The following is a 26,730-nucleotide window of genomic DNA, read 5'->3' on the forward strand; positions in this document are numbered from 1 at the left end:
TTAAAATTTGAAAAAAATGGTAATTCAGATTTATTAGAATGTTTCAACATTTTCACTAATTTCACAGCTGAAGTTGTACTACAAATCTCGAACATAACACAACAGATATTAAATAACTCTATTTCTCTTAAGCTGCGTTTACACGGTACCATCTGCTCGTCACAACATCATTGTTTCTATTAAATTATATTTTTGAATTTCACATCTTCCTAGTTGACCGACAAAATCTATCAAGTCTCGTACAAATCGCTTGTTTTAATTTCACACTACAGTCCAAGATTTCTTCCTACATGACTACTTTATAGTTCAATATATATTCAGGACCAACGCATGGTACTAACTGAAAAAGAGTTTTATCACATTTTTGTCTCATTTGCACCAAAATTTGTACAGGTCACGCCATCCTTGGCGATGAATGTCTCTGCAGCAGCCCCATCTTGTAGCTCCATGCTACGGTCAAAATCGTCGTCAAAATCATCACGGGAAAACTTTTCAACAACTGCCGCACCGACCCCATCTCCAGTAATGTTGCACACGGTTCGGAAGCGGTCCCTATTGAAAACAAGATACCGTTTTCTTGAAATATGGAAATGAATTCGATTCCAAATACAATTTTTTAATAACCGTTATAGCGAAACCTCAAGGATTTACTCAACGTTGGTCATAGGCAGCCCAAACTCAATACGCGTGCGTTGTCAATGTTCATAATTTTAGGCTGCATGTTGATTGATTAATTTCATTCACAGTCATCCGTTTAATTTGTCAGGGCTTCGTCATTTGGTGCTTTTGCCCGGGAAGACGGGCAGTTTATCCGCCGAAATGTTGAGAAGTAATCACAGTGTGGAATAATCAAGAAAAGTAGTATATGCCGATTAGTCTAATTATCAACTCCATTCTGATGTCGAAGAAGTCGACGTTTTCGGATTACTTATTGCAAGATGATTTTATCTTAACCTTTCTAGTGAACTTTGCTCTCGTCTAGAGAATAGCGACCTAAGCTTAGCCAACTTAAAGGGGCTTGAGTTTAGTTATAGTCCAAAATAAATGAAAATTTCGTAAATTTTTTCCAGTTGTAGGTTAGAATTTCGGTGTCAAAGCGTCAAAACACAATTTTTTTTAACAAGATGCATGCTGGTATTGTAAAGGAAAATTAATTTACAGGGCTTGTAGAGACATTTTTATTGGCTAAACAAGTTCAAAAATTATAATCTGTTTTCATACTTACAGAAACCAATCGATGGAATAAAGCAATCCAACGTCGTTTGTGGGCAGACCAGCTGCTTCTAACACCATGAGCAAAGTGACCAAACCAGCAGAAGGGATCGCAGCTGCTCCAACTGAAGCGGCAACTGAACAAATTCTAGGGAAGAAAGCCTTAACAATTACCACTGCTGAAAGCCTAACATCTATAAATAGCCTAGGGTTAAGTTATACACGGAAAGCATCGCATCGTGTGAGAATATCCTATAAATATCAGCATTCGTCAACGGTATATTTCGTTCCAACGGGTAACAGTGGGTTATTTTAAATACTAAATCCTGAAAAAAAAACAGGAACAGCTGGCAAATTCATAACTTCAACATAAGCCTGCAGGCAGCAATCAAATCATGCAGATTCCCTGAAATTTCTCTAACCACACACGAGGTAAACAGAAGCGGATGCATGCTGAGCAATGCTATATTTGTCCGATCTTTACTATTACAGCAGGAGTGAAATATATATTTATCACCAACGTTCATATAACAAACATTTGTCCCAAGGATCGGGAGAAGGAGGAATGATTGCGATTAAGTTGGGTGTTCAAAATAACTTGGTAGTTAGAATTTGGACATGTTTATCAAGATATGCATGGATGTAGTCCAAATCCATTACGACGTAATAAATATGACGGCGTACTAACCCCTTAACAAGTTTGGTCAAAAAAATAAGTTTATAAATTTATGCATGTGCATTATATAACGTATATAATAAATTGTAGCGTATCTCATTTTCTCTCGTTCTTCATACAAACGATATGAAGGGCGCAAAAATTACAAATTCTAATTTACATTTTACATGCAATTGATCGAGGTTATATGAAATGAGTGATAATGGCGAGGATCTGGCTTCTGATTGGTTTATTTTTGTACTCACTCAGATCAGCTGGTGACGCAGCTAGGCGGTACAGCATGTTTATGTAAGCAGCAATAAATATTGATAACAGAATTGGATGGAGGTTTGTTTAAATAATATATAGTATTGCCCCATATAGGGGAATTCGAGAAGTCATAGTCGCCCAGGTCTTCGAATAGCACAATTGCATGATCATGACCCAACTAATGCATAGTGGTCTACAAACTCTGGCTGGGTCAAAAGCAATTTGGGCTAAATCAGTTGTATGCATGTACACTCAAATGCAGGGAAATTTTCACTTGCAAGTCAGGGAAATTTTCACTCTAAATAAAATCACTTTATAAAAAATGCACTTTATAAAAAATTCACTTACACTGTTATCAGTATTTTCCCAATTCCAAAGCTGTAACCATTAAGCTGTGCTATATAAATGCAAGCAACAGCCTCGTATAGCGCTGTCCCGTCCATGTTGACGGTCGCGCCAATCGGCAATACAAATTGGGCCACTCTTGGATCCACTTTGTTGACGTCTTGGACGCATTTTATTGTTACAGGCAGAGTGGCAGCGCTAAAAAGAAAACGGAGAAATTTTAAAAACGGTTTGAGATTTTTCGATGATCGGAATAGCACGAGACGCGTTTTCAAAGATTATTCAAATCCACCGTCGTAGAGGCTAAAGGGGCTGGCCTAGTTTTAAAGAAACAAAAACATGACCGCAAAATACATTTTCTTAATAGCTCCAAATCAAATATTAATGGTGCGGTAATTTAGCATATTTTTTCCCACATAAGTTCAAAAAATCGTTGGAATTCGATAATCTGCTAGTCGTGGCATTATATGAGAAATTGTATCTATATTCGAAAGCATATAACAGGCCCGTTGCGAGTTACGAAAAAACTAGGTTTGAAAAATAAACAAGGGGGAGAAAATCGTACTATAGCCTCGCTTTCGTGTACCTCGTAAACCCACTCCCAGCGTCCCTCCTTTCACCCTTTTCTTGTATTATGCGACACAAATATCATACATACCTCGAATCCGTACCAAAAGCTGTAAACATTGCAGCTTGCAGATTAAACATGTATCTGAACGGATTTTTCCTCAGACAAATGAAATATATTGTTGGATAGACGATTAGAGCCTGTATGGCGATTCCAGTTATGGTGGTGACGATTAAATAAGCGAGAGACTCAAACGTCTTGCCAATGTTTTCCATCTCAACCAGTTTTCCAGCTATAAGACTGCATATTCCGATCGGAGATAACCTAATTGAATAGATAGGGAAAACAATTAAACAGGTCTTTCGGCATCATTCATGTCATTTGCTTTTCAAATCATTCACTTGCAACACTTGGCAATAGCAGCTATAGCAAAATTAATCTAGTAAGACTGATGTGTCTAAGTGCAATCCAATCGCTACGAGAGGACATATAAAATACCGAGGGATATGAAAAGCGCATGTATTTTTTCGCAGTCCGTGGTCAACCGCTTTAGTCCTGCTATGCTTTTATCTTTATAGTATTCATTAACTGAAAACAATCAAATTCCAAAATCTGGGAAAACGTGCCATTATCTTACCACATTACGCCATTAACCAAAGACATCACAATCTTCATGAGGATCTCGAACAGATTTTTCATCTGACGGCCTTCAGGCCCCAGTCTACTTAAAGCGATGCCAAATGCGATTGAACAAGTAATTATTCCCAACACGTTCATGCGGTCACCTTTTTGAACCTTCGCCCAGACTTTTTTTGTAGTTTTTGTAATCACCCGGACCTTCTCAGTATCGTTATTCACACTCCAGGGATCATATAGCGTATTTTCCATAAAATTAACCAGTTTCTTCATGTCGCCCTTGATATCATCCGCGTTTTCCGTACCATTTTTCAGGGAAGACATTTTATCTTTGTAGATAGTTGAGGCCTGAAATATAAAAAATGGCGCAGGAAACATTAAAATATATTAATTAAGTGCACGCATGTCCGGCTACTTATTTCCCTATATCGTAGATTCATAGTGTTGATTGTATGCATATGTGATAGGAATTTGGCCAAAGCAGGGCCTGAATGTACTCATGCAACAAGTACTGTATCTAAAGACCTAAATTTGGAGCCAGTTGTATGTAGCGTCATACAATATCAAGGAATTCGAATCACAGGAATGTTGGAGAAGCCGGTATATTTTTCATGCATGCGTCACATAGCCGCTTCGCCATTGCAGGATTATGTTGCTGCCTAGGCCTGTGCGAATTTTTCTCATGTTATGAATCTTGGTTTAGGAGGTTTCAATCAGCTTTACTCTTAAAAAAAATCATCAAATGCTTCATGTGAAATACAAGTAATGAATGATACGTTGCAGCTTATATATAGTGAATTAATGTGCTGAGATTATGAGATCAGAATAATAGAAAGCATTGTTCGTCGTTCTCTGGTCGAAATATTAAGATATATTAAATGCATTCGGCTATCAGTCTATATAGCCTTCAACGAGTAGAAAAATAATTTATATTTTCATTGAGTCCAGAGGCTTTTATACACCGGCGGATGGAGCTTTTAATCAGTCAAATAAGCTGAATTTCATTCACACACTGACTGATCTCCCGGAAAAGATCTCGCAAACCTTTAGAAACAAGATAGCTATCATAATTTTCTTGTATGATTGCATGGCGACTTTAGTAATTATAATAACTTGTAGGTACACCACGTAAGTATTAAATACTGCAAAGCTTTCGGTCCGTTAACCCGGACCTTCATCAGTGCAATTACTTGAATACACGTTTGCGCGTCACTTAAATATCATGTTAGTCGTGATTAGTTTGCTCGCGCTATTAATTAAACGGTTTCATTTAATTAAGTTCTAACTAATGCGCGCGCCCTAGACAAGTATTTGACTAAGAGACACCGAAAAGAGCACGCCACGTACTATTAAGTGGCTTTCCCTCTTGGACGATAGTTTGATGTTTATAAATTTCAATAGATTCTCTCATTTTACGAGAGACAGTAAACTTATCGTTTGCTAAAATGGTAGCATCGTTCCATTTAATGCGATGATCATAAGTCCATGCATGGTGAGCTACTGCAGACTTATCCAGTTTACCTTTCAGTTTTTTAAGATAACTCTATATCTTTCTTAGATATCTTATTTGATGTAAAAGAGAACGGGACTTTGGGCCATAAAGTTTATAGAAAACCAACACACACTGACAGATATCTGAATTATAGTTCATTTCACCATCCTAGCATTAAAAGATCAGTATGCAAAACATTAATCAACCGTGCCAAAACAATTTGTGATTCAAATAGCATTGACTCAGAGTTAAAGCATTTGAAGGATGTTCTGCACATGAATGGTTATCCTAAGAAATTCATAGAACATGCTATGAATGAACAGCAAAGACAGAGGCAAGACACGGAATATCTATCCTCTGTCTGTTTACCATATATTGGCCCAGCTTCATATAAAATCGTTAGGATTTTAAAAGAAGTTGGAATACAAGTTTACCATTCTAGCAATAACAAATTGTTTCGCGCTCTTTACACACACAAGGATGGCGTCGATGAACAACAGAAACCTGGTGTGTACCGCATTCCATGTGAATGTGGTTTGGTTTACATTGGAGAGACCGGTAGAAATCTCTCAATACGTCTTAAAGAACATAAGACGAACTGCGAGAAAGGTAAACTGGATAAGTCTGCAGTAGCTCACCATGCATGGACTTATGATCATCGCATTAAATGGAACGATGCTACCATTTTAGCAAACGATAAGTTTACTGTCTCTCGTAAAATGAGAGAATCTATTGAAATTTATAAACATCAAACTATCGTCCAAGAGGGAAAGCCACTTAATAGTACGTGGCGTGCTCTTTTCGGTGTCTCTTAGTCAAATACTTGTCTAGGGCGCGCGCATTAGTTAGAACTTAATTAAATGAAACCGTTTAATTAATAGCGCGAGCAAACTAATCACGACTAACATGATATTTAAGTGACGCGCAAACGTGTATTCAAGTAATTGCACTGATGAAGGTCCGGGTTAACGGACCGAAAGCTTTGCAGTATTTAATACTTACGTGGTGTACCTACAAGTTATTATAATTAAGATAGCTATCATTGTAAAGAGTCCTTCGTGAATAGCATAAGGTCGTATATCAACGACTGCTACTGTTCAATGACTCATGTTTACTTTTGAATATCATTTCTGGTGCAAAATGCTTTAAATTTAATAAAATATAAACTTGAATGCTCGCATGGTCAAAAGGCGACAGCTTTTATCGAGCAGAGAGGTTGTGCTATGTACTTTATTAGCACAGATAGATGAAGTAAACACCATATATACTCACTGAGCGGAAAGTTGTTTCCACAATGTTGTCAGGGAAAAGATTTCTAAAAACATAATGCATTGAAAATATAATTATAAGGAAGAAAAGGATAACTGGGACCATACATTTTGCATAGTTAAATCCTAGTTAACTGAGAAATACACAACTCTGATTGGCCAATTTATCCAGTTAAAAGTTAACTAGTCTTTTATTTAACTGGCCCCTGGTGACCATCAATATAGGTTCTTGAATAGTGGCATGCCCGTGCATATCGCGCTGGCCAATTTATATTTATATAATGCTATAGCCTCGCTGAAAGGTATAACTGTCAAGTTCTGATTACGAAATACCACGATTTTTTTCTTTTGATGGCGACTATAATTCGATCGAAACGTAGAAATTACATTTTTTCGCAGTTTCACCTTTTACGGGGTTTCTAATGTTCTCCGTGCGTAAATGCCATCAAGACGAAACGCCCTTGTGGCGGAGTACACAACTAAAGCCTAAAAGCTTAGCAGAGCAAGTAAATCTAGAACAGAACACCATGGGAGCGTACAAGGTCTTCTTTATGGAAAACAACTTGAAGCGCATGCATGCATATAGGCGACTATATTATTATCATTTTTTTTTAATAAGTGCATGCGCCCAATATTTACATGATATAAAGATGATATAATTTTTTATTCACAAATGTGAGCTAGGAGCCTACCAGAAACCATATGGCTTTTATTTTAGGCCCCTAGATCATATAACCAGTTTTAGCATAACTATAACAGCTAGATATTATAATGTGCATCGGAATGCATGAACTGATGAGTGATGTACGTATTCATGTTAACTCGAAATATTTTTGCATAACATCATTTGAGACATGCATTCAAACGCTGAAACCCCGTTACTATTATAAAATTCGTTACAATAACCGTCTGTCCGCCATATTATTCTAAACAAGGCATGCTACGAAGAGTCGATATACCTACATCTAATATGTCGCCGACAATCGGCGATGTTGTCGGCAGGAAATGACGAGGAAAACCTATTCAAAATAACTAAAGTAAATAAATTGTAGACAATAACCGACAGGCAATATGAGACTTTCGATTTGCATAAAATTCAATTTCATCAAGGAGTTCAAGTTGCGCAGAAAGTACATCGCAGCAGGCTGTCGCGACATTTGAGAACTATACTTAGCTAGGCTTAAGCGCGCTTACATGCATGAACCAGAATATTACTTGAGCGCTTACATGAGCCAGGGTATTACTTCAGTATTTCCAGTACAGGCAAATATGAAAGAGAAGCTTCGAATATAAGCCAGACTCACTCCATTAGTTCATAGCGAAAACAGATAAAAAAATGATTAAAAAAACCCCGCAATATTTCGAAAGAAACGCAGATTACTGTCATATGCACAATAATCATGGTAATTCCTACAGTTTCAGCTTTGACTAACTCGACATCTCGTAACTTATTAATACCAAATAAGCTTATAGCAAACTTGCAGTGGTACTGCAACAGGTCTATAGAGACTGGACAGTCTCAGTGTAGTATATATTTTTTAAAGAAAACAATGCTTAGGTCTTTACATTTTTAAAATCTCTCCAATTCCATTGTGAATTTCTCAGAATAGGAATATGGGCTGTTCCGCCAAATATGGTTCTAGTTTAAATTTGAATACCTCACATTAGCGCTTGGACGCGCTCATCAAATAACACACTACACGAATGCCCGCCACTTCTTCAGGCGAAAGACAAAATATGTTGCGGAATCAACGGACCCAGATCACGTGCACGGCCAGTGACAAATCAATTTAGGGAATATTGACATTGAAAATTAAATGATGCACGAGAATGTGTATAAACTTTTATGTATACATATGTACGGACACGCGGACATGTGCAAACACATGCATGTACATACATACATATGCATACCACATTCAACGATTCTCACCTTAAAAGATCAAGTATGGAATCCAATGCATTGACATGTCTCGATTCCTTTTTTTCATGTTCAACGGCTGTGTCCCCCGGCCGAATGCTGACCACCAAAATCACACCAATAATAACGGCAGTGAGTGTTGTACCGAGGTAATAGATGACCGTACGACGACCAAGCTTCCCGGTTGTCTTCGTGTCCAATTTGGCAACGGCCAGAACAATGCTCGCGATAATTAAAGGCACGATAAGCAGCTTGAGCAGGCGAACAAAAATATCGCCCAAGAAAGACACCAACATTACTATTTCCCGCCTCTCTTCATCGTCATACTGATCACTTTGGACATGCTTATTCAAGGGCAACCCGATAATAAAACCAGATATTACGCCTGAAATGATCAGGATTAGAAGCAAATTTTGCCGTGCTATCTTACCAAGCCTTTTGAGCCTTCCTCCGCACAATTCCATACTGGATTGGACAGCGTGTTTTTTTGTCGCGTCTGTTTGCACTGTTGCGTTGTTCAAAATAAGTGGTTTTGCCGTTTTGTATTAAAACGACGACACGCACTGCTTAGTCATTAATATATAATCACGCATAATTATAGCCGGTCTTCCGTTCACACGTTTTTCAGACGCGCGTACACGCACATGAACGGGCACGTAGTACACGCACGCACAACTTTTAATTGCATACTTGAATCTCAACATAATTTAAATTATTGCTTCTTACTCTATTGCGACAACTCATTTATTTATTTATTTAGTAAATTTTGCGTATACATGCATGTTAGCAAATATACACAGGCTAGTGACAACAGGATATTGATAACCTAACTAAGGTCACTAACCCTTATAACACACTGACGTTACAGACATATAACGGACGGACGAACAGACAAACGAGCGACACAGAGTTCAGCTTTAGCAACAATGTGATTGGTTCAAGGGTTGAAAGAAAAATCTTAATGAGTTGCAACGTAAACATATAGAGCGCCAGGTTGAAATATCTTCAATGTTGTAGATGTCTTGGAGAGTGGTATTGTAGGTGAACTTAAGCATTCTTTTGAAGGAGTTATATACAGGAACTTGCTTCAGGTGATTTGGTAAGCTATTCCAGAGTCTTGCAGAGCGAATGAAGCAACAATTTTGGAAACATTTGGTTCTAGATCAGGGAACTTGGAGATTAAGCGAACAGGAATTTCTGAGGTTGTTTACTGGAAGAGTAGGAAGATAGCGGTAGATCAATGTTGTATTCTCCATAGGTACATGCGTGAAGAAACAGTAGATCCTTGATTTCATGCCAGTAGGATATTGGAAGTAAGATTGTTCGAATCAAACGTTCATTGTACGGGACAGAGAACCTTGGTGTGCCGAGGATGTAAGAGGTAGCCCGTCGTTGAACTCCTTCAATGTTCCTCACCTGGTATACATGTGAGACAGTTTATAGAAATCTTTGTGGTGCATGCATGCGAAACAGTCTTCACAGATCGCAAAACACACTGTTTTACATCCGCCACTTATCGCCGTAAAGCAGACTTCCATTATGGGAAAAATGATGCGCTTTCGACTTTGTGCGATCGCAGACAAACAAGCGGAACTCAGAATCACATTAGATGAGCTTGACTGAAAACATTTCAAAAGAAAGCGACAGTGGCGCTGGGAGGGGCCCATTAATAAAAATTTGCTCAAAATGGAAAAAGTTGCTGGTAAAATGAAAAAAAATCCTTTAAAAATCTTTTCTAAAGGATTGCCAAAAAATGCCCGAAATGGTGCCAAAAATGGTGCATCAGTCTTCCAAATTTTGTTGAAAAACCTCTTGACGGTATATTTTTGGTAAGAAATAAAATTATTATAATTCTATTGTTTTCAGTGAGAGAATATCTTCTCGACTACAAGTCCTTAGCCACTCAGAGATTCCGGAAGGATGAGATGGTGAAAAGGGCAAATATTCGCAAAAGCCACTTCTAATTTGATAGGCTTGTCAACACAGTAACGTTCTCGAGCGTTTTCATTTTCCGCAGTTTTCATGCCAAAAACTTTAATTTCAATTATACTTTTCCATTTCAATTTACAACGGAAATTAACCTAATTTAATATATTGGGCATATGTATAGATAGAACGATAAACGAACAATGTTTAGCCTGATTATATACATGCACGGAAGATGTCCATATCTTCGTATATAAGCCTGGCTTTAAGTCTCCTCGTCGGATCGAACAACATGCTTTCTTTTGTGCTTAAGTTAAGACAATTCAGTAGTTTTGGTTGAGAACATATATGGATCAAAGGGGTGTATAGATAAAAGGCGGACGCGGACTGGCGGACCGAAAACGGTCATATTATCATATTATTAATTTTTAATTTTTGTGTTATCAATGATTATGTATATTATCACTTATTAATATATTATTATACTTTTTGTTAATTATTATATCCACTATTTTTTAAATATTCTATGCGCTTTGGTGACAGGCAAGCTCTAATTCCTTGTGGTATTTGCACAAGAGAGGGAGCAAAATAAGGCTTGTCTTTACTTTTAAGCATTCTCAGGAGTTCCCTTTAACTCCCCGGTGCCATCACAATATAGGGTCTATTTGCATAAGACATAAATCACAATCACTAAATCCGAAGGTGCCAATTTGATCGAGAAATCACGGGGTTTTTGAGTGCGCCATAATTTCACGCTAATATCACTAAAGTCATGTAAAAACTTTTATGTAATAATATGTAAAGTCATGTAAAAACTTTTTTTCTAATTAATAGAGGGATGTTTAATAGTTACAATTACGAAAATTGATCTTGAAATCTTGGCTGCTTCAGACGAAACACTATACTGGTTTACACAATCTTCTTGTATATTTTGATGTGGCGCTGTACGCATCAAGGAAATTAAATTCACAAAGCCAAAGGCGACAAAGCAGCCCCTCTCACCCGAATATCAGTTAACGAGTTTCTTTTGCAATATCGCACGTCTGTCGCTTAGTTAGCATCCGTTTTTGTTGAAAAAACTATTCATATAGATGGTTCATATTACACATTATCCTATACTGCTTTTACAATAAGCAGAGCTCCTAACGTCTTGTCGAGAATTTAGTTTTTTATTCCGAAGTTGTTTCAGGCTCAGATAGCGAGGATGGATATCTCTAATTATCGTTCAAAATGGCTTTTGCTGGCTTTAACAACTGTAGAAACTTATTAGTATCTCTAGATATGACATCACAATTACAAAATACCAGAAATTATTATTTGTAGGAATTATTTGTAGGTGGCTAACCAAACAAAACGAAGATTGCCTACATAGTGAATAATAGTTGAAAAGCATGAGAGCAACAGAACACCCCGTTTCAAAAACGCTCGACATCTTTTAGTGTAGGGCTACTGTGCTCGGCGTGTGCAGTTGTATGTAAGGTTAGCGTTAAGATAAATATGGCACTTGGAAGCCACATTTCGAAATATTTTGAATTTTTACCGTCTTTTGTCCACAAGAAAACGATGAACGTCATGAACGAATGCACTCAGCAGTGCAGCATGCACGTTAGCTTAGCAACCACGCCTGCGTAGCTCACCACACCTTATCGCACCTTGCGGGTCGTGAAATTCTCGACCATAAAAATATTAAGAACGCTTCCCACGCATTTTAAGAACTCGCTTGCGCATTGCGCAATGCGAGTTAATTAATACAGTTGCTGTTAGGTTCAGTCTTGGTTTCCATTCAATCGTAATTGTCGTGAACAAGTTAGACATTTTCATCGATGAAAAATAGTCCGTTTAATTGTCGCAAATTAAACGTGTCAATATAGCTGATGAAAAAGAATAATTATACGTGTGTGCAGAATAAATGCAAATTGAGAATGGAAATGTCTTTTTGGAAATTCCTAAAGGTTTCAAGTAGACGAAAACTACCATCGGAATGGATAAATCCTTGTTTCCATCATTGATCTGGCTTCACAGAACCTGGAAATTCTAAGATATGGTATCTATCCAGTCTCGCTAGGAACCTATAGTGATTATTGAAAAGGTTATTATTTTAGTTTGCTGATACGTGCACTATGTTTGCATGGAAATTCCAGAGGCGGGGAGACCGGCTGCATGGTGTGGGGTGATGTGACACTCCCAATTCTCACTCGTTGTCCACGCCCCCGGGAAAGTGAAAAACAGACTTTAAGGTAATTAAAACAATACGCTAGATTTATAAGGGAAAATCAACTCAGCAAATGATCTACACAATGTATTGAATAGTCAGAGGGAAATACTTTGTAAAAGTTATTATATATATAACTATAGTGAAACACGCAATGTGATTGGTCAATAGCCGTGCAGGATCAGACAATCCTGCACGCGTTTTAGACAATCCTGCACGCGAAATTTAATTTTAATAAAGTTAACCGTTGTTTCACTACAGTTATTTTACAGTTATTTTATAAAACAATTACCAAATGATTTTCCGTGCAGGATTGCGTGATCCATGCACTTGGGATGTTGCTCGACTTTCGGAAAGCGTGAAAATACACTCGCCTACGGCTCGTGTATTTTCACGCTTTCCGAAAGTCTCGCAACATCCCGCGTGCATGGATCACGCAATCCTGCACGGAAAATCATTTGGTATTCCTTTAATCCAATCGCTTTCAACAAAACAATTTTCAAGAAAAGACGTTTGAGTTATTGCAAAAGTACTGCATTATATCATTATTGCAAATATCACTTCTGCGCATCGGGTATGCTCATAACGTTAGCGAACTAAAAGCGTGTCAAATATTCTCAGAGTCAGTGAAAGTTCGATTCTTTATATTTTAGGAAATACACGGATTCAAAATGTAAACAAAGCGTTTATTTACATTACGGACAGTAGCTCACCTTTAATGCACTTCGTCCTGTATTTTGTTCAAATCAACATCAGTCCCCGTATTGACGAAATAAGTCAAATTTGATACACATCCTATATACCGCGTGGTTACATTTACAGCGTCTTCACAAACGTCATCTCTAGTAAAATTGAACGTTACTTTGCATACTTAAATTGATATACTACTCAAATATCTTCTTCTTGACTATTATATTGACTATTCGTTTGTATTGTCTGTTTTTATCACGCTTCATGCCATCATAACAACACATGCATGTCCTTTTCCATGTTTTTCCATGTCTCTTTTGACAAAAACTGGTCTCACATTTGTGATTAGCTTCAATTAATTTAATCAATGTTCTCTCTAGCATTCAGGTTATGTTTGGTTTCATAGTAAAATATGATGATAATCTTACCGGATATCTTTTAACTAAGTTTGTTCACGGGATATTTTTTCGTGTACGTTTATGATTTTATCGTATTCTGAACCACTAAATGTCATACATTAAGAAAATCATTTTCATGAATTTCACTTGTCCTCCGTTCGTAATCCTATGATAGGCAACTTAAATCAACATTCAAACAATTCGAAAATACCTTAATGGCAAAATATGCGCGTAGTATTCCTGTGGAGGATAATTATGCAGTTATTCAAATGATACATACATACTTTCCCAAACAGCAAATATTTTTAATTGCTCTTAAAATAGTTTGTTTCAATGGACTCGGTTGGTGTTTTGTCTGTAAGAGTTATTTTTCAAGATATTATAATAAGATATTATAATACCAAAGATAGGATATGGTAATATCGAAAATAAGAATGTTACTAATGATACTGAAAATTCCTTACGAAGATAGGATATGATATGATAATAGCAAAGATAGGATATGATAATATCAAAGATAGGATATGATGACACCGAACATAAGAATAATAAAATCGAAGTGTACTGGGAGCGAACGGGGGATCTAAATTCCTTAGGATCTTTTAATTACTTTATCTGATAAGCAAAAGTATGCAGAGAATGCCAACCTCCACTTACGGAATTAGGCATTTTGCATGATACGATATTTGTTAATTTTGTGATAAAACCTAATTCAATTGCATTCGATTTTTTTGGCACTTTTACATGGACGGATTAGACGGATAATTAGGAATGATGCGTTGTCATGGGAATTGCATTGGAACATTCCTTTAATATTGCCGCTAAGTAGGAAACTGATTTACGGTCGCGGAACTCGTGAAGGCGGTGTTACACTTTGTAACTTTCCTTACAACTTTGCAATGCAACTCTAATCCTGATGGATCTAAAGTTGTCAAATACGAAAATTTCATCTGCTAACGTTTTCTTAGCATTTCGAACACTTCACAAATTAACTTCCCTCAGATTTTTGATTAACAGCGCCTTAAATTAACTCACAAGGCCGAAGAAATTAGCCAACACGGTAAGAAATTGTTAAACAATACTGAATATAAGAACCGTTGTCATGGTCGTATAATTGAAACACAACTACGAACAAGGAGCTAGTTGGCCAAATTCATAATATTTTTATGAATTCAACTCGAAAATTTGAGCTCCTTGATACTGCAATTTTTGAAATGCAAAGAGAATATCAATAACCTAGGGAACTTTTTCTTTTTATTATAAAATAGCTTTTCATCTTAATAGCCCCTGCTGATAGTAAATTTGAAAACAATATAATTGGCAATAGGAGGTCTTGACATGCTTCAATGCAGAAATTCATTATACAAATGGTTGATAAGTCATAATAGATACAGTATTGCAGTGTACACCGCTGTAGACATAGTTTCTCTTCCTTATGGCCGAGACAGCACGCAAATCGTGTCGCACTTTGAAGTTCGACCTTGGTCCTTTTCACATCAATCTCAACCCGGTTGTGACACTCATATCGGCTTCGGTCATTTGGGGGTTTGCGATATGGGGGATGACCGATACGGATAACGTGACCGAATATATGAGCGAAGGCAAACGCTGGATCACGGACAAGTTCACCTGGTTGTACATTGGCACGCAGGACGTATGGTTTCTCTTCATTATCGTCGTGTACTTCTCGAAGTATGGAAATATGAAACTCGGTCGAGATGACGAGGAACCGGAGTTTAGCGACGCGGCGTATTTTACCATGTTATTCTCGGCCGGCATCGCGATAGGCCTGTTTTATTTCGGTGTGGCCGAGCCTATATTTCATTACGAGCCTGGAAAATACGGCAACCGTTATTGGGGAAGGTAAGTATGTCATTAGTATACCGGTAATCCAACATTCAAAACCACGCAGTGCGCTCATTTACCAACATGTTTACCGTACTGTTACCGTTAGCTGTATATGGTGTTATAGAAAACACGACCATAAAACAGCCGATCTGGTGCATGGTGTAAGGCATACACACTATTTGATGTTCTGGCCAAGGTTTGATTATTACTCTTAGCATGAAATTATTCGTCTGTTTACCTGGGATTATGTACCGCATACTAAATTCACTATTTCATAACTCAAATACAGTTAATTGTTTTCCTAGTAACATCAAAATTAAACTAAAATTGATGTAAGGTATAGTGATTTCGTGCATTATAGGCAAATGCAAGATGGTAGAGCCACCGCTATTGACTTTTTAATTATCGATCAAGTATTTAAGGCTTAACGGCTTTTCCTGCATTTGTGTTCATGCAGATTATGGCGTCCTTTTTTGACATTCCTATAATTTATATAGTTCCCTTGCAATGTCCTTGCTGGGGGACCTTAGATTGGTCTAAAATGATTTGCTCATCGACAAAGCAATAATACACGATGCAAATGCTCAGGATATTGAAAATGCTAGAGATTAAAAAATGTGAAAAAATGTCGGTTGGATAAACGCTTTACATACAGACAATTACAAGCACGAATAACTTTGCGTCAAGTGCCGAATTCAATAACTAACAAACTTTGCAAGCAAAGCGTTCGAATATTATTTAAAGATACAAAGTCCATACCACAAATTGTCTGATAAAGGGTGTATAGAAACACAGCAATAGTCAGTCCATACTCGTTTTGGGTCATTTACTTCGCAACAGTGCATTGCTAAACGAAGGTTATTACTAATTTTAATTACAAAGGCTCTTGCCACGCTATGGGTTAATGATTGTGACAGAGCATTTTGAATAGATGAAATTTTTTAATATACTGCTACAAAATTTAGCATCTAAACTTTGATGGCGTAGCATGTAACCATGATATAATCTGTATATAGAATCTAGTCATTCCTTTCAAGACCTATGATTGGATAGGTCAATGCGAATACTCCAATATAAAATAATTGCTATTCACAGCGGGACTCGCGTACCTGGCTGGGAAGGCAGTAGGAAATACAATGAAATCGGCAAGAAAAATAAATCAGAAATAAGGCATATAGCAACAGGGATGTACGAAATTAAATTCGCTTTATAATTTCGTTTAAGGGTGTATTCAAGACTAAGCACTAAAATCTTTCTTGCAGATATTCTGACAATCAAAGGGCTCAAGATGCTGTCAACGTTACGCTCTTTCACTGGGGAATACATGGTTGGATCGTTTACGCTGTTGTTGGCTTGCTCATGGCATTCATTGCATACCGAAAAGGACTTCCTATGACGATACGTTCCTGTTTTCATCCCCTCCTTGGCGATAGGATCTATGGTTGGATGGGCGATTTGATCGACTCTCTGTCCGTTATTGCTACAATGTTCGGGGTGTGCACCAGCCTTGGCATTGGCGTTATAACAATCAATTCCGCGTTGAATCGCATTGATCCAGATATCGAAGAGAACACGGACAACCAAATTATTTGCATTTGGGCAATTACGGCAATGGCAACCGTCTCGGTCGTAACTGGTCTCAAAGTGGGCATCAAGTACATCAGTGAGTTATGCTTCTGCCTCGGTATGTTCCTGATGATGTTCGTCTTCTTCTACGACGACACTTGGTTCCTTCTGAATCTCTACGTTCAAAGTATCGGCTACTACTTACAATGGATCATTCAACTCGGATTTCACACGGATGCCTTTGCGCAGCTCGGAAATGCTCCGGACGGAAAGCAAGCACCGACCTGGATGGATGACTGGACGATCTTCTACTGGGGCTGGTGGATTGCTTGGTCACCATTCGTTGGCATGTTTATTGCAAAAATTTCCCGCGGAAGAACGGTGAGAAATTTCATCAATGGGACTCTCACCGCACCGATTCTTTACTCCTTCCTCTGGTTCTGTATTTTTGGCGGAGCTGGCTTGAGAATGGAACGGGATGCTGTCTTGAAGGGAGTCAATTGTTCCTCGGCCTTGGGAGGAACCAACGCAACCGAAGGTCTCGATAAACTCTACAAACTTTCGTGCAGAAAGCAAACGCAGATGTATTTCGACGTCCTCGACCAATATGGGGAAAATCTGAGCGGGTTTCTTCGTGTCGTATCCCTGATCGCCATGGTCCTGTACTTCGTGACAAGTTCGGACAGCGGTTCGTTAATTATTGATTGTCTATCGGCAAACGGAAATCCGGAGCCTCCAGTTCTCCAGCGTATCTTCTGGGCGCTGACCGAAGGCGCTTGCGCCACAGCACTTCTCTACACCGGCGGATCGAAGGCGCTCACTGCCTTGCAGACGGTGTCGATTGCTGGCGGATTGGCCTACACAATTATCCTCAACTTCATGTGCGTTGCCCTTTGGCGAGTTATGAAAGAAGAAGCAGGCGACAACGACCCCAATGCTCGCTACTTCCCCAGCAGTCTTTTCGCTGTCTTCGATTTTGCGTCGCTCAATAAGACCATCAACGTGATCGTCACGATCTTTGCACCCTGGTGGTTGGGCGGCAAAGCAGCCGGTAAGGTCTATGGTCAAGAAGCATGGCCACACATGCTCACGCTTGGCACGTTGTTTTATGGTTGGATCGCATTGCTCATTCTGGAGATCTTGGAAGACGGTCTCGCGTACATCGGTTGGGTAATCTTGTGCGGCTTCTTCGCCTACACCACAGGAATACGAATCCGTGCTCGTGCAAAATACGAAATCAGCGGCACCATGATTGAAGATGCACTCGCGGTGGTATTTCTGTATCCGCTTGCCATTGATCAGACGTACGAGGCGGTTCTACTCGACGGCGGTTACGGGCACGGAAAAGATTCCCATCCAACAGTCCCTGAAATCGGCCTGGATAACATGGGCGAGAAGAAAAATGATCCTGGCAACGGCCATGCTGCTCCAGAGGACACTTCATTTTAAATAATATTCTATTTCTCAATATATTCAGCATGTTTACCAGTTTATTTAGTTTTATAACCGTATTGAAAAATGGTATAACCTAACGTAAGCACACAATAATCTTCGAATCGCACATTTCAATTGATAAAGGTGATTTGAAAATAGATTGTATGAAAAATACAGGTAGCGACTCTTCTTTGGGATTGTTTTGATTCACCTGTGTATATATAACTGATTTCGATACATATATATATTTAACGGCGAGAATACTTCTAAGAATTATTTAGTACGATTCAGGAAGTTTTTTAATTAAAATTTTAGTTTTCATGTGTCATAATTTCGAAAGCGTGCCTTTTTTTACCAGAATTATAATTAGCCAATACAGGGTACATTATTTGTCCCAAACGTGGCCGAAACCTGGAGGGAGCTCGAGGCGCGAAGCGGAATAAGAAGTTTAATAATTAGAAGTTTAAAGACCTTTTAATAATTTTTTGATGATGATAAATCTTTCAACATTTAAGGTCCTATTTGATAACTTTCTTCATTTCCTACTATGCAGCAATATTTGAGGGGTTCTCGGGTTTCTATTCTCAAAAATACGTAATCATACGATAAGGATTCACCCGACAGTAAAATGAGACGCATCAGTTGACGCATGACAAACAATAGCATGGCCAGTCTTGCCCAAATAACGACGCCCCCCCCCCAAAAGAAAGGAGTCTGTATGTAGGTTTGCGATCTATAGTGAAAGTCAAAAAATCATATTTATCAAGGCCGTGTTTACACACCGGATAGCTATCGGAACGGGTCAAAAAGGCAGTGAAGATTTATAATGTCCAAAAACTGAGTAAAGCAAATCTGTCACATTATTAGAGTAACATTTAAAACGAATCATTGCTTCACACCCAAAAGCGATTTGTCGCTTCTGACTCAGATCAAGTATATAGTGTCATGGGGAGGCCGAGGCCATATTGTTTCTTAATCCTTTGCATGCGGTTGGGAACGACATGCATAACTGCTATTTGAGGCTACGATCAAACCTTCAATTTTCTATAACCTAGCTAGACCCAGAAAGCCGAGGCTAGATATCAGTTAAATTTCGCATGCAGTTATAATAAATTGTAACAAGAAAAAATCTTGATTGTAAATCAAAAACCTTGATGTATAACCAGGCGTAATATAAGACTAGTCCGTCTGCCTGGACGACTACGCCTTCAGATTCTCACAGATGGCACGATTTGAATACAGAAATAGAGACAAATTTAAAACTTGGCTATTTCTCATCGGTGAAAATGACTTGTTCGCGACACTTACGATTAAATATAAAAAAGGTCTTAACGTGAATGCATGGAGCGGTGTATTAGCTGGTAGAGATCTGAGTTTCTCAGCATAATTGAGACGTTTGTGTTATTTTCTAAACGAGCTTTGGAAAAGCAAGGCAAAAGATCTAAATTCCCGTATAGTTTGTTAAAAACCTATAAATTGGATCAAGTCGAGCAGTTTGATTCATGGCTGCTCAATCAAGCCACTTCAATCACTCAATGGCAACTTGCGCGTCATTTTTCAAATTGCATAGTTGTATCTATTTAAACACGTTTGCTTCTTGAAGCAGTTGTTGATCTATGCTTCGCTTTACAAAATATATCCGCTTTGCAAAAAATTAATCGCTAGGTAATTGCATAATCGAGCATTAACTAGCACCTTAATATTCGCTTTCCAGAGTAGCCTACACTTGAGTTTACGTAATTACTTCAAAACACACCGAGAAACAAAAGAATATCCAATCTATTATGAAGCTAATTCATGAAATATGTAGTGAAGTATAGTAGAGCTGTTCATGTTAAGTACTACCGCGGTTTCTTCAAGTATCATTTAACCGTTTTTGAAATCTGAAATTGTCACATAGAGTATTACAGTTTTTAAAATCCCAAATTAAAAGGTTTTAACATTTTAAAATATTGGTCTTACACCAGCCTGGCAAACAATTATGCAAAAAATATTAATATGCTTTTAGACTTAGTGTTTTGAAAGAGTTGAATAGAAAATAACAATGAATTGCAATCTTGATTCATTTTTACTAGTGCGAAGACGACAGACAGTTATCAAAATACTTTCAGAGGTTCTCAAGTACTCGTAAAAAAAACCATATACATTATTTCCGATACAGCTAAAACAAACTGATTGATTCAAATTGTCACTTAACTTGTCTATTTGAAACGACATACACTGTACATAAATACAACCAACTAAAAGCTTCATATATTTCCGAATCGTTACGTCTATTGTCAAATATCACAGATGTAGTTTAACCTATTTCGACTGATTGGATTTCTGTACTAATTACTTCGGCCCGATAAAACAAAAACCACATTCAGTTCATGCATTCTTGGTCGATCAATTGATCGATCAATTCTCGATAGCCATTGTGGGTGAAATTGAGGTTAATTATAATAATTAGTGTATGGACACCTCAGTGCTGCTAAAAGAATCCCTGTAAGGTAAAATTAAGATCCAATGCACCGTCTATTATGCCACGATGAAAGTGTTATATGGACATCGTGGGAACAGGGAAGTCATCTTAAATCTTATATAAGTAGCAGTGCTGTTAATCCACTCTTTTTTAAATTTATAATTACGATATTGACGAAAATCGATATTTATAGCCAGCCAAACCTTTGTTATTGCAACAGTTTCATTTGTTATAGGGTAGAAAAAATATTTTCAAGTAAATGAAAGAAATTCCATCATTTTATCGTTAAAGCTTGGCTACTTATCGGTGAGTCTGGTGTTCGTAACTATTGTGACTACACATTCATACAGCTCTTCCTCTTTTCTAAGCTCCGAATTACTTGCTTAGTAATATAGGAAGGATAATGTTGTCTAACTTAAGGAAAAATGTTTTTTACAGTAGTGGACTTCCGTTAATTTTTTAAAACACTCTGCTTTACGCTTCTGCCATAGGAAATAGGAATAACCGTTACACATGGTAAACGAGGCAAAAGAACATAGTACTTATACCAAAGAGTTATACCAAACTTTCCGAATTTCCGAAACTTATTACTTTTGTCTATGAGAAAAAATTAAGACAAACAATACCAAAAACGTCATAAAATGGACTAATTAGGATAAAGAAATCAGAAAAAATTAATAAACTATACTGTTGTCAAAGATAGTTTAAGAAACACATGTTCCCGGACTAAAATAGCCCGCAGTCGAAGTCAATTTTACATTGACGTAATTCGAGATGTCGGTTGATAGTTAACTCACTTAAGTGTAACAAAAAACGGACACTGTAGCGTTTATTCGGCTTTTGAATCCTAAAATTTTGATTGCCTTACAGTTTATCTTTCTTTAATTGCCATGAAAGGACCCCTGAAGCGGTGTGATTGCCCGTCATTTAGAAAAATTGTCTTGTGATTGCAAACAAAAAATAGAGAGCGTTATGATAAGATTTGGGAAGGCAACGCGACGACAACGGCTAAAAAACCATCTTGAAATTAATGGTAATAACGAAAACTTGTCGTCCATTATTCGTCCTATGAATTAATTAAAAGTTTGAGTAGCAGTGCAAATAACTGCTTTAAAACGATTATTTTAAACGAACGTTTTGCTCATTGAGTTGGAAATTTGGCTTTGTAAGAATATCCAGAACAAAAGAGATGTACGATATACAAGCACTAATTGTTCTGAAAACAATTTTTAACGAACAGAGCACTATAGTTCAGAACGTACACTATACATCTCTTATTTCGTGTTCAAAGTTCACGGTTATGTGTTATTGGAAGGCAATCTTCGCTACTTGTATAAACAATGGAAGAAGTATTTGTTATTACAGGGCGAGCGTCACTTCCGGTGAGATAGGGCCTTGTTATTGTGATTCAGCAGTCCTTTAATTTCCCGTAATGGACCTGTGATCCATGACGAGATAAAAAATCGAGAATTTTCGAAAGAGAATAGCAAAAACAAATGTCAAACTTATTTATGTTTTAGTCAATAAGTTGCGTGCAAGTGGTTTCAGGTTGAAGTGATGAAATATTTCAGTTGTTGTTTTCATCGAATGCTTCCACGAAATTCACGGTAAGGACCTCGCGCTCAGTTAAGCATAAGTTAATAATCTATATCATATGATATACTGAATGTATAAATCACAAATATATTTTTTTTTTTACCGCCCACCCGCGGTTTCTCATTTATATGAAGGTCTTGACACAATGAACGTATTTTTTGTCGACGGTTCTCGTCGCTTGAAATATACGCGCCCGGCGTCCTTAGCTTTTGCACCGATTCATCGCCGGCTTGAAGTGTTCTGTCTCATCGTTGATGACACAATCGTTTCATCGCCTGACTTCAGAGTAATTATAGTAATTCAATTGATTAATAACTGTCGGCACTGAACATGTTGTTGTTGATGTAACGTTATAGAAAAAGTGTTCTACTCAATGAATATAGCAAACTTATGTGTAATACTTTAATACTTTTCCGTAACTTTGATTTGCCATCTCATCCAGCCCGTCAAGATATTAGTTACATCATGAAACTACATCATGAAATTTTTTTTGGTAATTTAAGTGCACAAAAAAATGGTGTTATGATAACAGAAATATATGTTTGAAATGCAGTGCGGATCTTCAACGATGTGCAGTGTATCCTCAATCAAGCATTCAAATTTATGCTAATGCCTTGTAAAAAAGAAAACTGCAATAGTACTACAATATGCTTCTTCTAGAGTAGTATTCGCAAGTAATATGCACAAGACGCAAAATCCCAATTCCCAAGATTTGTATTCGTAAACAGAGTGCAACGTCTAAAGCTTCTTTGCGCTTTTAAATTATTTATTTCTTTTAATGCCCCATTGTATGGATAGCTGTCGCCATTGTATTGCCGTTTTACGTGTTTATTTAGATCCACTATAAACACGTAAATTATGTTTATAGATTATAGCCCCCGACCCACTGCTTTCTCGGTATAAAAAACGGCTTTATTAAATATGAAAATTTATATTTTTTCCGTTTTTGCCGGATAAGAGCGATAAAGAGTCGTCTGTGATTCATGCACATCTGCTTAATGTTATCAAATTTCAAATTAATACAAATTAAAAGAAATAAGCTAGAAGCGTCGTGTAGTTTCGAGGTGGGAAAACAATTATATCGTGATATGCACGCCACGAGCTTATATATGGAGGAAGGGAGTTTATATAAAGGCAGAGTGGACTTGCAAGTCGGGTATTGCGATTGACAACTTGTCTACATTGATAAGTATGTCAATTTATAAGGAATGGTTCATTCAGGTTTTAGTGGTCGTAGATTGGATTACTGTATTCGTTGGCGTCGTTGGAAATGTTTTGACATTAATCGCTTTGCTGAACTACGAGGCGATTCGAAATCCGATCATGAAGGCTCTTTTTGTCAGTCTTACTATTTCCGACCTCGGAGTTCTTCTGATGCGTCATACGTTTCATTCCATTCAACTTTACAACGAAGGACGTTGGATATTCGGGGAGCTGGCGTGCAAGATCATTCCACCGGTGTCGCGGACATTTCTCACTGTTGCGGTACTTACTTTGGTGGTAATATCCTATCGCAGATACAAATGCGTAATTTCCGTCTTCGACTCGGAGCCATCGACGAGAAAAACACTCGTTACCATTTCTCTAATCTGGTGTACAGTATTCACACTGTATTTTTTTTTAGACTTTCCTCTTCGAAAATTGGATGAAACAACAGGAAGGTGCACGTACCGAGATTCGGGCATAAACTATTCTGTTTTTGCTATCGTAGAGAAAGCGCTTTACGCTCTTTCCATTGCATGTATCGTGTGGATGTGTCAAAAGATGAGGCGTGCCCTAAAAGGTAGTCTCCGGGTTCAGGAGCGATCGTCTGTTGGAAGAAAGTTATCACTCAGTGCACAAATGTTGAAAATACTTCGACCGACAGTTGTCGTTTTGCTGATAACACTTCCTCCAGCATGGATTCTGCACACGTTCGCTATCCTGGGAGGCAAACGGTGGAACTTGGGGCACATCGAACGTTATACGATCTATCATTTCGTAGGAATATTGATGGTGTTCAACAGTGCCTCTAATCCATTCATCTATGTCATAATGTCACGTGGGTTCGCGATTTCATTTAAGAAGATTGTACGTTCCTTCTGCTTAACGCTCAAATTTTGGACGGCAAACTCTGCATTTTGACTAATGGATATCACAAATAACTACAGAAGAAGTGTGATTACAATGGATTAGGGTATTTCCAGAAAATACCAAACTGTTATGTTATTAATTGTTATTTAATTCTTGTTATTTATTTACTTATTAGTTTTAATGAAGACAACTTGTCGAGAAACGTAGTAAAATAAAATTGTTGAAAAGAAAAGGCATTAATTTTTTCCCTCATACCTTATTAATTATTATTTTCGGAGATTTTTGCAATCAAAAACAATGAAGAAACTGCTTCTAGTTTCCGTCAACGCAATGAGTCTCTCCACAATATTTCCTTTGCTTTTACGATATGAAGTGATTTCTCTTTTCTTCTTTAATTTGTAACTGCTTAATATATTTATTGTATTATAAACTACTTCGACTTTGGATGATTCGCTAGGTCCATGCATTTTGTTATTTCATGGCTAAGTTAATTTTCGCGAAAATCGCCGTTAATTTAAACGTCTGTCTATATTAAGGATGATGAAAACCACTGACATATATACTGAGACTGGATAGCGCATGCTATTTAATAGACCTTTCTTATAATGACGTCAAACGCGGAAAGTCTGATGATACACGGAATTTGATTGGCTCCACAAAACTATCGAGCTAATCAAACTTCGTGTAAGATCAGACTTTCCGCGTTTGACGTCATTATAAAAAAGGTCTATTCACTCGCACGATTATAGAGGCAAAACTAATGAAACTCGGTTTCAAAATTCGTCAAATCTCGACTAGGTTTAGGCGCTTATTTTCCAACTAAATATAGCTTTGTCATAATCAAAGTGTAATTATATATAATATTAACCGGACGCATACTACATCCTTTGCGGTAACTCGGTAGCTATATATATATATATATCATGATTGGAGAAACTGAACTGATTTACTTTTAATTTCCTTTGTATTAATTCTCTTGTATCCAAAATCCTTGCTAAAAATGCCCACCAGGAAAAATATGACTTATACAAGTAAACAACTTTTCAAAGATTCCTAGACTTTTAAAAGCGATTGTGTATACATATTAAGCAAATTAATTACTTCTCATGCAAAATTGTAAAAATAGATTTTCAGATCTATTTGCGTACGCTGGGATAAAAAATAATTCATTTCATAATTAAATAGAAAGCAAACATATTTCAGGATATCATTATATCAACATAAACACATTTAAGAGCAGGACTAAATTAGGTTAGAGGATATTGGCTTGTACACGGAGGGAAACAAATAATTTAAAGATTTAATGTGGTTCTTAAATTAAAATAGAAAAGCAAAGAAAAACTTGAACTGAATAAAAATGTTATTAAAATAACCCCCCGAAAATTTGAGGCATTAAAGTAATAGTTATATAGCCAACGATTTGGTTATGAGTTCTAAATGCTTTAGATAATAACTCGTATTTTGATTGCAGTACATAATTTTGCGGCAACCTAAAGTACATAATTTTTTTAATGCTTTAAAGGAAACAGCAGTGGTAAGTGGACGTTTCGGCATGACTTCCAACATAAAATTTAAATTTAGTATGCAATAAGTGAGAGAGTTGACAGAGAGCCCAAAAATATAATGCCTAACCCTGGATATACATTTATTTTATATTTGGCATTTAAATAAGAGCATTTAATTCCTGCCGGCGGACCGATAGTTGATACATATTTATCATCTGTTTCTGGTTTAATTATTTTCTCATTTTACTTGAAATGTTTTTCAGAGAGCGACACGGTCTATCGTTTGTGCAGTTGGCACGAACCACTTCCTGTACCTTTCTCTCGGCTATTTTAAATAAATACTAATATAACAGATAATACAAGCTGCGCGGTCAGACATGATTCAAATCATACTCGACTTTATTGTTAGTTTTAATTGTTTTTGATGAAAAAAAAACAGAATCCCCCAAGACAATTGAAATTACCCATAGGCCATAGCAATGTAATGCCTAAGATGTATGACAGTATAATTTGTTTGTATACCCAAAAATGACTTTTATTACCACTACGCTTTACAACTTGCGCACCATGACCTTCGACATGTCCTTAATTCTCTAGCAAATTTTAAATTTTTGTAGGCCTTTTTAGCATAAGTTGCGTTCATCCCCATGC

The 26,730-nt window shown here is 37.3% G+C and overlaps 3 protein-coding genes across 5 annotated transcripts; 2 read left to right on the forward strand and 1 right to left on the reverse strand.

Moving 5' to 3' along the window:
• LOC114531966 (excitatory amino acid transporter-like) lies at positions 1–8,941 on the reverse strand. Its single transcript, XM_028553560.1, has 7 exons — positions 8,380–8,941; positions 6,451–6,493; positions 3,688–4,034; positions 3,141–3,374; positions 2,486–2,680; positions 1,226–1,360; positions 1–552 (listed from the first exon to the last, which is right to left on the reverse strand). The coding sequence occupies exons 1-7, from the start codon at positions 8,829–8,831 to the stop codon at positions 357–359; spliced, it is 1,602 nt and encodes a 533-aa protein (XP_028409361.1). The 5' UTR covers positions 8,832–8,941; the 3' UTR covers positions 1–356.
• A 5,944-nt stretch (positions 8,942–14,885) lies between these two features.
• Positions 14,886–18,917, forward strand: LOC114531936 (glycine betaine transporter 1-like). 3 transcript variants are annotated; one of them, XM_028553534.1, is made up of 2 exons: positions 14,886–15,456; positions 16,704–18,917. In XM_028553534.1, exons 1-2 carry the CDS (start codon positions 15,029–15,031, stop codon positions 18,454–18,456), a joined length of 2,181 nt encoding a protein of 726 aa, XP_028409335.1. In that variant the 5' UTR covers positions 14,886–15,028; the 3' UTR covers positions 18,457–18,917. The 3 variants fall into 3 exon arrangements, with proteins under 3 accessions (XP_028409335.1, XP_028409337.1, XP_028409336.1); XM_028553536.1 differs by lacking the exon at positions 14,886–15,456 and adding an exon at positions 15,466–15,637 and having other exon boundaries at positions 16,704–18,881; XM_028553535.1 differs by lacking the exon at positions 14,886–15,456 and adding an exon at positions 15,645–16,629 and having other exon boundaries at positions 16,704–18,888.
• Positions 18,918–23,244: 4,327 nt separating this feature from the next.
• LOC114531939 (neuromedin-U receptor 2-like) lies at positions 23,245–24,772 on the forward strand. Its single transcript, XM_028553538.1, has one exon. The coding sequence runs from the start codon at positions 23,693–23,695 to the stop codon at positions 24,623–24,625; it is 933 nt and encodes a 310-aa protein (XP_028409339.1). The 5' UTR covers positions 23,245–23,692; the 3' UTR covers positions 24,626–24,772.
• The last annotated feature ends 1,958 nt before the right edge of the window (positions 24,773–26,730 follow it).

The sequence above is a fragment of the Dendronephthya gigantea genome, unplaced genomic scaffold (genome assembly GCF_004324835.1).
Source record: "Dendronephthya gigantea isolate DGI-Jeju-01 unplaced genomic scaffold, DenGig_1.0 000076F, whole genome shotgun sequence".
In the NCBI taxonomy this organism is placed as follows: domain Eukaryota; kingdom Metazoa; phylum Cnidaria; class Anthozoa; order Malacalcyonacea; family Nephtheidae; genus Dendronephthya; species Dendronephthya gigantea.

What these genes read in the sequence shown, in the direction of transcription:
- LOC114531966 (XM_028553560.1), bottom strand. Translation starts at nt 8,831, where the DNA reads ATGGAATTGTGCGGAGGAAGGCTCAAAAGGCTTGGTAAGATAGCACGG. An exon ending in TCCATACTTGATCTTTTAAG is followed by an intron (nt 6,494 to 8,379) that starts GTGAGAATCGTT and finishes TTATGTTTTTAG; the next exon opens with AAATCTTTTCCCTGACAACA. An exon ending in TATTCCATCGATTGGTTTCT is followed by an intron (nt 553 to 1,225) that starts GTAAGTATGAAA and finishes TGTTTTCAATAG; the next exon opens with GGACCGCTTCCGAACCGTGT.
- LOC114531939 (XM_028553538.1), top strand. Translation starts at nt 23,693, where the DNA reads ATGTCAATTTATAAGGAATGGTTCATTCAGGTTTTAGTGGTCGTAGAT.
- LOC114531936 (XM_028553534.1), top strand. Translation starts at nt 15,029, where the DNA reads ATGGCCGAGACAGCACGCAAATCGTGTCGCACTTTGAAGTTCGACCTT. An exon ending in GGCAACCGTTATTGGGGAAG is followed by an intron (nt 15,457 to 16,703) that starts GTAAGTATGTCA and finishes TCTTTCTTGCAG; the next exon opens with ATATTCTGACAATCAAAGGG.